The 12,413-nt window shown below is 47.5% G+C and overlaps 1 protein-coding gene across 3 annotated transcripts in view; it reads right to left on the bottom strand.

The window, feature by feature from the left end:
* Positions 1 to 516: 516 nt before the first annotated feature.
* HK1 (hexokinase 1) overlaps positions 517 to 12,413 on the bottom strand; it is an 83,072-nt gene continuing 71,175 nt past the window's right edge. For all 3 annotated transcript variants that reach the window (XM_023547024.2, XM_003409039.4, XM_064269652.1), the window contains 4 exons: positions 9,597 to 9,780; positions 7,466 to 7,621; positions 3,107 to 3,340; positions 517 to 1,434 (listed from right to left, as the gene is read on the bottom strand). In XM_023547024.2, the coding sequence (XP_023402792.1) occupies positions 1,284 to 1,434; positions 3,107 to 3,340; positions 7,466 to 7,621; positions 9,597 to 9,780 (725 nt within the window). In that variant the 3' untranslated portion in view covers positions 517 to 1,283. The remainder of the gene's footprint in view (positions 1,435 to 3,106; positions 3,341 to 7,465; positions 7,622 to 9,596; positions 9,781 to 12,413) is intronic.

The raw sequence follows: 12,413 nt of genomic DNA, 5'->3' as shown, positions 1-12,413 counted from the left end.
TTGGAGTTGGCAGAGAGGGTAATGAAAGGGCAGCATCTGCTTGGGAATGGCAGGGGGAAGACCAGTCTTGCACTGTCCTCTCACTAAACCCAAACTGCGCCTGGAACCCAAGCCTTTTCTTTGTTCCAGTTGCAAGTAAGGAGGACAGGTCAAGAAAAGATATGATGAGTCTGTCTTGAGGATGGCAGCCTTACAGTCCTTTACCCTCTTAAAGGTGTTGGGGTGGGGCTGAGGAGCCCCACCATGGGGTAGGACCCAGGGGCTAGGATAGGGAATTGGCAGGGCAGGTGCTGTGGTACCTGCAGGCAGGTGCAGGAAGACAAAAGGGAAAAGTTACTTCTATGGTGTGTTGCAGGGAGGTCCTTGGGCCAAACTAACGCAAGGGAGTCTGAAGGACACAATCTTCATTTGAAACTCTCTCCTGCACCCAGAAGACTACAAATACCCCCAGTGTTAGCTTTCTGCCTCATTCAAGACTTCCTGCCCCCTCCCCAGCCATTAAACATGACTCGAGTCTTTGAGTTGGTACAAAGTTTACTAGGTCATACAACATGGCTCACAAAAGCGATGGGAGATTCCAGTGATGGCATTGTTGGTTGTTTGGTTCATTTTACCCAAATGGAGACAAGACACTTTCCCGCAGGACTGCCACCTCCCCCCACAAGACACACATAAGACGGTCACAATGTTGCTATGACTGGTTCCACGGACACACAATTTGGTGGCACTCGTACATCCAGACGGGGACTCAGGACGCCACACACCAGCGGGTGCTGGGACGGGAGGAATCAGCTAATGCTACATCCACACACACCCTTCAGGTGGCGCCCCTGGGAGGCGGAGTCCCGGCAGTGTCTGCTGGTGATAATACATTTCACAGGAGGGATGCGACCCCAAGGACGGGCGTCGGCGGCCTCTAGGACCTGTCCGAGGGTATGACTTTTCATCTTGAGCCAATAAATAACTTCATTGGATAAATGCATAAATTAGAAGTGGATGTCACTAGGCTTCACACGTGGGGAACGCACGACCAGGTGGAAACAAATCATGCAGAGTGGCAGGGCGGGTGAGGAGGGACCTGGAGGTGAGACACGTTACCAACAGCACACGCTCTATCTTGTACCCTACATTATACACCACGAGCTGGGTTTTGTCTTCCTCCCGGCCGCGGTGGTGGCAGGCTCCTGTGCGAGCGCCTCCCAGCACGGCTCACTGGAAGGAACGAGAGGGCGCTGCTCGAAGAGAGGTGTGCTGGAAGGGCGGCAGGCTGGGATCCTGGGCTCTTAGCTGGTTGGGGGCACTTCTCCTCGCAGCCGCACACCCACAGCCGTGATGAGGGCGGCCCCCTTGCCACTACCATCTTCTGACAGCAGGAAGGACACATTACATTGTGGTGACAGTTCCTTCACGGTTTGGTGCATGATTCTGGAGAAGCTGGAAAAGGCAAAAAACACAGGGGAAGGGGAGGCAGAGGAAGAGGAGAAGAGACATCAGACCCAGCTGAGAATGCGAAAGCACCTAACCATAAAGAAAACAAGCAAGATGGGTGGGCCCATTCAAAAGAAGTTGTGGCTTGTTGAAGATGGTTGTGTTGAAATCATATTTATAGCCAACCCTATTATCACTATTTTCAGGAGAAAGGCACAGCTGATAAACCAAAGACAAGCTATTCGGTAGAGTTCATGAGGGCAAGGGCATGAATAATCCACTCAGATTTACCCATCCTCAGAGCTTGGGGCTCCTAGGGCAGCTGAAAACATAGATGGGTTCTAGGCTTGCCCAAACTGGTCAAGCGCTGGGCCAGTTCAGGAGGCTACATGCAGGCCGACAAGCTCTACACCAGCTGCAGTCCCTCTGCAGCCCCCACCCCAGGCCCCTCAACAGCCCAGCACCCAGAACTGAAAGCCACAAGAGGGAGGCCCCCCAGGGAAGGACAGCTAATGAGAAGTGACACTATGCACTTGCACTCTGCACTGAAGATGAGACAGGGCCAGGCAAGGATTCTTCGGGAGATGAGGCTCTAGGAGATTATAACAAGGGCCATTTATTGGGTACCTACTAGGTACCCCGTACTTTATGGACATAAATTCCAGATGTGTCAGTGGCTATTATTATCCCACATTATAGATGAGAAAGATGAGGCTTTGGAGAGATTAAGAAATTGGACAGAGCTTCTAAGTGATGGTGCTGGGATCAAATCCAAGAATGTCCGGCCCCAAAGTCTCACTCTAAGTCACTCCCATGTGCTGCCTCAGATGACACAGGGATTACTAAGGTGAAGAGACAAAGGTGGCGATGGAGCAAGATGGACTGTTCCATCCCAAACCATGGCCATCAGAAGGTAATGTCTATACTAAGTTAGGTGAGGCTGCTCGTCAGTAGAGGGACATTATGGCCCTCTTTGCCTGGGATGGTGCCAGTTTGCCTACGTTCCCAGGGTAACAATTAGTAACACCCTCTTCATTGGCAAAAGTACCCCAGTTTGAGCAATAAATTATACAGTCACTCTTCAGAAAAGAGCCAAGCTTTGGGACATGGAGTAGACCCAAAAGCATGCATCCTTCTCTGGCATGGGGTGTTGGGTACTCCTTAGCCACTGGCCTCTAGGAGACTTCAGTGACCAAAATGAGGGTACTTCCTGCCATGAGCCCGGCACCAAAACTGTACCTGCCCTTGCAAGTCTCTACAAACTCTGGATTTAGCAGGTGAACAAGACAATGGCCCCTCCTCCTGCTTTCCTTCACTCCCTCTCCCCACCTACCATACATCCTTCACCTAGGCTGCAGCTGGCCAGGCTGATGGGAGGCCCATGCCCACCCCTACCTCCCTCCCCGTTCCCAGCTTGACCTAAGAGGAGCCCAGGAAGAGTGGGGAGAGCGGGTCACGTCATGCTGCTGGTCTGACCTGGCCACGTGTGGCCACTTCTCTGTCTCCTCAAGGATCCCAGGGAAACTTCAGAGCTCATAATTATTTCATCCCAGACAAGCCCAATCCCTGAACACGCTCAGCCTTCTGGCTGGCTGTGCCCTGGTGAGAAACTTCCCTGGCGGGAGTCACACCCGGATGCTCCGGGAAGCCCGGCCTATCCGAATCCGAAGCCACTTACTGTGGATGAAGTTTGTAGAGTGTCCCGTCCACTCCCACAGTCACATTCAGATGGTCCAGTCTCCTGTTCTCACGGATCTTATCTACCACAGCAGCCATCCCTGCGCCACACAGCTCTGCAGCTCTCCTGGACACGACCCCACACACAGTCTTGACGAGGATACTGTCATCACAGGTGCTGTTCAGTCCCAGCTGCTGGAGGATGGCCCGAACCTGGAGCAGTGCTAATCGGTCACTGCAGTGGACAAAAACCAGGGGACCAGATGCAGCAGAACATGGGAGAGCAGCCCGGGAGCAGACTCCAAAGGACCGGCCAAATCACCGTGCTTACTCATGAGCAGGAAACCCTGGTGTCATAGTGGATAAGAGCTACAGCTGCTACCAAAAGTCAGCAGTGTGACCCACCAGGTGCGCCTTGGAAACTGTATAGGGCAGTTCTACTCTATCCTATAGGGTCACTATGAGTCAGAATCGACTCGACGGCAAAGGGTTTAGTTTTTTTTTTGGTTACCCATAAGTAAGACAGTGATTTTTTTTTCCTCTTTAAAATAACATTTTTCAAGCAGCCATCTAAGATGCATCAATTGGTCTCAACCCACCTGGAGCAAAGGAGAATGAAGAACACCAAGGTCACACGATAACTAAGAGCCCAAGAGACAGAAAGGGCCACATGAACCAGAGACTTACATCATCCTGAGACCAGAAGAACTAGTTGGTGCCCGGCCGCAATCGATGACTGCCCTGACAGGGAGCACAACAGAGAACTCCTGAGGGAGCAGGAGATCAGTGGGATGCAGACCCCAAACTCTCATAAAAAGACCAGACTTAATGGTCTGACTGAGACTAGAGGAAGCCCGACGGTCATGGTCCCCAAACCTTCTGTTGGCACAGGACAGGAACCATTCCCGAAGACAACTCATCAGACATGAAAGGGACTGAACGGTGGGTGGGAGAGAGATGCTGATGAAGAGTGAGCTAATTATATCAGGTGGACACTTGAGACTGTGTTGGCATCTCCTGTCTGGAGGGCGGATGGGAGGATAGAGTGAGTTGGAAGCTAGCAAAATTGTCACGAAAGGAGAGACTGGAAGGGCTGACTCATTAGAGGGAGAGCAAGTGGGAGTACGGAGGAAAAAAAAAAGGTGTATATAAACTTATATGTGACAGTCTGACTTGATTTGTAAACGTTCACTTGAAGCTCAATAAAAGTTAATAAAAAAAATAACATTTTTCTTTTTAATGATCGCAAAAGCATTACATGGTGAATTGTAGAAAATCTGGCAAATGTAGAAAAATATGAATTGAAAAATTAAAACTATCCATACTCCCAGCACCCAGCAAAGGGAATTTTAATGTATTTCCTTCCCATCTGTTTTTCCTACGTCATAAGACAATGTTATATTATGATGATTTGCAAAATGGGGTCCTCCTTTATATGTGCTTTTCTCTGGCTTTTTTTCCTACTTAACACATCTGAGCAATTCTTCAATCCTTAAATACACTAAACCTATGAGATCTGGAACTTGTCAGGACTGCCTCATGTTTCCAAGTCTTGCATGTTTTCCACTTTTGATAGGGTGCACACAGTCTTACCACTTTCCTATCACCTTCTATTAGTGGAAAATATTTGAGTTTTTCTTCTCTGGCGGGCTTCCGCCTTACACAGGTGCCGGCTTTTGCAGGTTTTACTGTGTTATCTGAGAACAGGATTGGAAATTGCTGCTATGGTACTTCATTCTGGGATGCATAATTTGTTTAGCCAGTTTGGGTAAATTTAAATTGTTTGCCATTTTCTGCTATTATAAACAAATGTTCTGGTGAAGCTTCCTGTTAAAAAATCATTGCGTCCAATCTAAGTCAATTGGCAAAATAAATTCTATTAAGAAAACATCCTGCATCCCACTTTGAAGTGTGGCGTCTGGGGTCTTAAACGCTAGCAAGTGACCACCTGAGATGCATCAATGAGTCTCAACCCACCTGGATCAACGGAGGATGAAGAACACCAAGGTCACAAGGTAATTATGGGCCCAAGAGACAGAAAGGGCCACGTGAACTAGAGACTACATCATCCTGAGACCAGAAGAACTAGATGGTGCCCGGCCACAACCAGTGACTGCCCTGACAGGGAGCACAACAGAGAACCCCTGAGGGAGCAGGAGAACAGCGGGATGTAGACCCCAAATTCTCATAAAAAGACCAGACTTAATGGTCTAAGACTAGAAAAATCCTGGCAGTCATGGTCCCCAAACCTTCTGTTGGCCCAGGACAGGAACCATTTCTGAAGCCAACTCATCAGACATGGATTGGATTGGACAATGGGTTGGAGAGAGATGCTGATGAGGAGTGAGCTACTTGCATCAGGTGGCCACTTGAGACTATGTTGGCATCTCCTGTCTGGAGGGGAGATGGGAGGGTGGGGGGGTTAGAAATGGGCAAAACGGTCACGGAAGGAGAGACTGGAAGGAGGGAGCGGGCTGACTCATTAGGGGGAGAGTAAGTGGGAGTATGGAGTAAGGTGTATATAAGTTTATATGTGAGAGACTGACTTGATTTGTAAACTTTCACTTAAAGCACAATAAAAATTATTTAAATAAAAAAAATCATTGCGTCCAACTCTTCTTCCTTAGGATACACGGCTGGGTCAGAGGCTGCTCATCAGCCTCCTCTGTCTCCAGCAGAGCACATGGCTGTGCTCTGTCTCACGCACCTTTGCCCACTTCTAAAAACTTCTCACAATTTGATAAGCACGACACCATGTGACGGTTTAATTTGCATTCCTTAGTAAGGATGACCATCTTTTTCATTTGTTTCTTGACCTTATGAACTACCTATTATGTCCCAAGACTTTTCTTCTCCTGGGGTATTTGTCTCTGTTTTATTAAACTGAAACGGATGACAGTAAAGATGACAAAGACAATGCCAATGACAACAGCAGCCAGCCTTTTTGAAGGACTTACCATGTGACAGGTGCTTTACATACATCACCTCATTTATGCCTCCTAACAACCAACCAATGCCATGTACGATTATTGCCATTTTCAAGATGAGGAAACTGCGGCTGGGAGAAACTGAGTAACTCCCTCAAGGCACACAGCCAGCAGGGCAGAGCCAGGTCTCAAGTCCGGACCTGCTGGAGTTGTTGACCATGGAGTTATGCTGTGTCTTGTCGTATACAACGCAAATGCTTTCCTCAGCTTGCTGTTTGCCTTTGAAGTTTGATTACCGTTTTTTTTTTTCTAATTTACAGAAGCTTACATCATAATGTAGCTAAATTTGGCAGTTCCTCTTCTATTTCTTTCTTTCTTTGTTATTAGGTTTAAAAACACCTTCCCTACCCTGAGGTCAGAAAACTATTCATGGATATTTTCTTCTTATTCTTCTATGATTCTATTTTCTCCATTTAGCTCTGTGATCCTTCTGGGTTGATGAGAGAATGGACACAATAACTCATTTCCTGACTACAAGACACACACAGCACAGCACCTGCTCGCCTACCCCTGTGCTGGGGACTGCTGCTGCCCGGCGTGCTCAGGCCTCCCAGGGACACCGTGCTCAGGCCTCCCAGGGACACCGTTCCTGGCCCTTTTGTCTGCTGCTAGTCCCTCGTTGCCTTGGTTCTGTGGACGGTGAGGTTTACGTGCAGGTTACAGACACAGGCATGGTGCAAAGCAATGCACGGGCTCTGGTGAGCTAACGTTAGTGTTCTTTCTCATTATGGCCCTTATTAAAAATAAGGAGGCGTTGGCATGACTGGTTTTGCTTTTCAAGAGTGCTTTTTCACCTTCTCTCACAGCTCACCTTGGAAGATGGCAAAAGCAGGGATGAATGTTCACTTTGCATGAGAAGAACAGGAGGGAGACAGAAGGGTCCTTCACGGGGCACACGCGGGGTGGCCAGGCTTGGCCCCCCAGGCTGCCTTTCTGATGAACAGGGGATGAGGCTAGGCAGTGGTTCCTGGCTCTATCGAGTCGATTCTGACTCACAACGACCCCATGTGACAAAGTAGAACTGCCCTGTAGCCTTTATGGAAGCAGACCGCCAGGTCTTTCTCCTACAGAACGGCTGGGTGGGTTCAAAGTGCCACCTTTTTGGTTAGCAGTCAAGCACCCAGCCATTTGTGCCACCAGGGCTCCTTTACTGCCCTAAAATGGTGTGTTTTTTCCAACGAGTCAATATATTGCCACAAACAAATGAAAGAAAAATAATTCCTAATAAAACTATATGATTTCAATAGGCCGATGCTCGTGCCCTGACAAGTCCACCTCTATCGGACAAACAACACCCTCAGAAAAGCCAAATGTTCCCTAGGGCCCCTACCCCCACCCCTAATCAGGAACCACCAGCCAGGCCGACCTCTCACCTCTCGATCTGAGAGAGGAATTTGGTCTCAAAGATGCCCCGCGTCTTCAGGGTCTCAGAGATCTGCCCCCGGAAGAGAAATCCCTTCTTGGTGAAGTCAATCAGGATGTTGCGGACGATCTCCCCCAGGTACATGCCGCTGATCATCTTCTCATACCTGCAACAGGAGGAGGGGTGGGCACCTGTGAGAAGTGACTAGGACTGTCAGCCCCTCGGTCTCACAGTGACTCCAGGGCATCAGCGACAGCCACGTGTCCAGCCTGGGCTCCCACAGGCAGCCAAGAAACAGAAGAGGGAGACCAGGACAGGCTGGGAAATCTGCAACCCTCCCCAAACAAGAAACAAAACCAAGCCTGAAGCTAGACTAGCTCCCTCCTCACTTAACTTCCTGCCTCTTGTCTGGCTAACCCCCACTCCAGCTCTCAGCTCAAATTTCACTTCCCCAAGAGGTCTTTCCTCTTCTTCAGGTTGGGTTCTATCTGCCTGTTATGGGCTACCATATGCCATATTCATAACATGCAAGTCCACTGCCTCTCTTTCCACTGCTCAGAAAGCCCCAAGAGGACAGGGACTGTGAGTCTTGTTCAGCTTGTTCAGCTTTCAATCCCCTGAGCCCTGCACAGCACTTGGCTCTCAGTAAGTACGAAATACCTAGCTGTGGAATAAGCAAACAACTGGGCTGAGTCCTAACGGAGACAAGATGGCAACAAGGGGGAATGGTCTCAGGTTTCTTGAAGGTTTTGCAAAAACTCAGAGTACTGGTCAAGATACAGTAGAGTGACGAGGCTGGAGAGGTTGGAGAATTCAGGTGGCCAAAACATACCAGAGGTCAACCTGCTCCTGGGGCTGTGAATATCCTGCCCTCTCCATACTCAACGGTCTCTAAAAATGACAAGGGGTTTCAATGTTTCCATGGAACACACCCGAGCCCAGCGTCCCCACACTGGAAAGATTCCACTGGTGCTACTCCAAGTGATGTCAGGTGGTCCACGGAAAGACATGGTAGAGCTGTGGATCACAGGGGAGGGGGCTATTATCATCAGCTTCTGCTCAGTCCTTCTGACTCCACCAAGGAGGCATCTCAGTTTGGAGCTGGCATGTCTTTAATCCCTGTGCTGATCCCCCTTTTGTAAGAAGGGGGTCTCAGTTTAGAGCTTTTGGCAGGCAAAAGCACCCAGGCAGAAGGTAATTACACTGCTGTTCTTTGTTAAATATAAGTAAAGAATACAAGCCAATTTAAAGAAAAATGTTAAGTGAATAAACAGCATAGGCGGGATTCAGGAAAGGCACAAATCTTAAGGGTGGCTGGAGAACAACTTATGTTTGGGAGGTGCTACCCCAGCCCTTCTTCTTGCTCATGTGGATATAGCTCTTCCCAACTTGTCCTGGGTATCACAGAGGATGGCGTGTTTCCTGAGACCAAAGGAGGCCCAGGAGCTTGACACAAAGTCACCAGGAAAGGTAGATGCCACCATCTGAGTCTGAGACCTGAGCTGCAATGCTCCAAACAGCCTCTAGATGGCAGAGGAGGTTCACGGCAGGAAGGAAGGCTTCAGAAAGGGGCTCTCCTTTACCCAGGCCTCCCCCTTCCCCTGCCCAAATCCTACTCCCACCTCCCTACCCTACCCTACCCCCACTAGCTAGATCCTAATTTCCCTTGACCTTTGACAACTGCTGACCAAGTGTGTTTTATTTCCACTAAAATAAAACAAAAACCTGATAACAGGTTTCTATCTCAATGGGGAAGAAACACAGCATAGAAGAAAGCCAAACTCTTTCAGGATGAAAAATGTCACTGAGGGAAGCAGTGTGGCCACTGCCACCCTGTTCTCTGTACATTTTCCTAGGCAGAGGTGGTTCCTGGTCAGGACAGTAATCACCTGCAATCTTGTACCAATCACCTGCCATTTTGTACCATGCAGTGGCCATCCTTACTGGTTTTCCGCTATTCTTGGACCAAGCCAAGGTCAGGAGTAAAGCAAGAACTTTCAAGGGCCAATCTCCAAGCCTCTGTCCACATCCCACTCCTGCTAGAAATGTCTTCCATCGGGAGAGGCAGGGTGCAGCCAAGTGCTCTCCCCAGCAGACTACCACTGACCCCCTCAAGTATCTCCTCCACCAGGCAGAATTACCTTTGTTTCCCAGCGTTTAGAGAATATTCATCCACCAACTTATCATAGCCTGTTCGGATATCATCCAGACAGCCGTTGTCCCCAAAGGCACCCCATTCCATGTTGATACACATTTGCCCATCAGTCCCTTCCACCATCTCAATATTCCTCATTTCTTCCATGTAGCAGGCATTGCTGCCCGTTCCTGAAACACAGAGGAGGGGAAATAAATGGCCAGGCTTCTGTGCTTGGGAGGCATGCAGCTGGGCCTGGGGTACATTTTTGGGGGGATATTTTTTTTAAATATTTACTTTTTAGAGCAGTTTTACATTTACAGAAAAATTGTGCAGGACGTAGTTTCCATATATCCTCCTCCCGCCAGCACCGTCTCCCATTGTTAACATCTTGCATTCCTGTGGTATTATCTGTTACATTTGATGAACCAATACTGACATGTTGTTATTATTAACTAAAGTCCACAGTTCACATTAGAGTTTACTCTTTGTATTGTGCAGTCACAGGGTTTTGACAAATACTTAATGTCATGTGTCCCCCATTACAGTATCATACAAAATAGCTTCACTGCCCCCCAAATGCGTTGTGTGCCACCTGTTCATTCCTCTGCCCCCTTCCCTAAACCTCTGATCTATTTACTATCTCTGTAGTTTTGCATATTTCTGAATGTCATATAGTTGGAATCATAAAATATGTAGTTTTCTCAGACTGGCTTCTTTGACTTAGCAATATCTATTTAAGGTTCCTCCATGTCTTCTTATAGATAGATAGCTCATTTCTTTTTATTGCTGAATAATACTCTATTGTATGGATGTATCACCGTTTACCCATTTACCTACCAAAGGACATTTTAGTTGCTTCCAATTTTTGGCAATTCTGAATAAAGCTGCTAAAAACATTCACGTGTAGGTTTTTATGCTCACCTGTTTTCATCTCATTTGGGTAAATACTCAGGAGCACAACTGCTGGATGGTATTGGTAAGCCCATGTTAGCTTAAAAACACTGCCAGGCTGTCTTCCAAAGTGGCTTTACCACTCTGCATTCCCGCCAACAACAAACTAGGGTCTTGTTGCTCCACATCCTAACCAGCATTTGGTGTTGTCAGTGTTCTCAATTCTGGCCATTCTAACAGGTGTGGAGTTGCATCTCGTCGTTTTATTTTGCATTTCCCTAGTGACATATGGGGGCCCTGGTGGCACAGTGGCTAAGTACTTGGCTGCTAAGCAAAAGGTCAGCAGTTCGAATCCACCCGCCACTCCTTGGAAACCCTATGGGGCAGTTCTACCCTGTGCTACGGGGTCGCTATGAGTCGGAATCGACTCGACGGCAACAGGTTTTAGTGACATATGATGTTGCACGTATTTCCAATGCTTAATTTTCATCTGTATATTTTCTTTGCTGAGGTGTCTGTGCAGATCTTAAGCCTATTTTGTAATGGGCTGTTTGCTTTCTTGTTGAATTTTAAAAGTTCTTTGTGTATTTTGGATGAATCCTTTATCCGATATTTGTTTTACAAATATTTTCTCCCATGGGGGTACATTTTTGAGATGAACAAAGTAATGTTTTCTAGGAAAACCTCCAGATATAAAAGGAGTCTGAGTTAACTCACCTAGAAAGCATTTGATTGGCTTATTTTATACTAAGCCATCAGTACTGAGAGTCCAGTGTGTTAACTTGTCCAAGGCTTATTTATATTTATTTTAATAGAGAGTAATTTTACAACAAATGAATGTATCTTCAATGAGGGACATTAGGGAAATATTCTCTCACACACACACGTCTATGGAGCCCTGGTGGCCCAACGGTTAAGCACTCAGCTGCTAACTGAAAGGTTGGCAGTTCGAACTCACCTAGCAACCTCATAGGAGATAGACCTGGCAATCTGCTTCTGTAAAGATTACAGTCAAGAAAACTGCAGGACAGTACTACTCTGTCACATGGTCGCATGAGTCAGAATTGACTCAACAGTACCCAACACCATCACCACCTATGTATATATGTATGTATATATGTATACACATGTATACATACATATATACGTACACGTATTTAAAAAAAAAAAAAAAAAACCACTGCCATCGTGTCGATTGGGACTCATAGTGACCCTACAGGACACAGTAGAACTGGCCCAAAGGGTTTCCAAGGAGCACCTGGTGGATTCGAACTGCCGAACTTTTGTTTAGCAGCCATAGCTCTTAACCACTATGCCACCAGGGTTTCCATATACACACACACACATACATATATACATATAAAAATATACATATATATTTGAGGTTGTCTACAATCATGTTGTCCCCGTGTGGAGCAAACTGTTAAGTGCTCATCTACTAAACTAAAGGTTGGTAGTTTGAATCCACCCAGAGGCGCTTCAGAAGAAAGGCCTTTTTGAAGAAACTCAAGTTGAATTCACAGACACTTCTGACAGTACGGCTAGATTTTTCTGGCTTTGTTCTCTCAGCCCCTTTTCACTCCAAGTGAGAGGAGGGTCCCCAGAAATGGAGCAGAGCCTAAGAAAGCCAGAACATGTAAACCATACTTCTTGCCCGTGGGAGCAAAGACATTCATTGATGGAAGAAGGGAAACGTGGCTTTGAATGTCCAAGGAGCTCAAACCTGAGGCCAGGAATACCTAACCCCGCAGCTGTGGATGGGCAGGCCTGACCTCCTGGGCAAGAAAGCAGGCCTGGGGGAGGAGGAGAAAGTGCTCTGTCACCCTAGCTTTGCATTTCATACCTAAGCCCCCCTACACAGGAAGGGACTGGGTAGACAGAGGTTTGCAAAAGAAAAGATGAAAACAAAACAACCCAGCCAGGCCCCAAA

Source organism: Loxodonta africana, chromosome 16, assembly GCF_030014295.1.
Source record: "Loxodonta africana isolate mLoxAfr1 chromosome 16, mLoxAfr1.hap2, whole genome shotgun sequence".
NCBI lineage: Eukaryota > Metazoa > Chordata > Mammalia > Proboscidea > Elephantidae > Loxodonta > Loxodonta africana.
The sequence above is the reverse complement of the archived record's forward strand: the minus strand, read 5'-3'. Positions and strand labels throughout refer to the sequence as shown.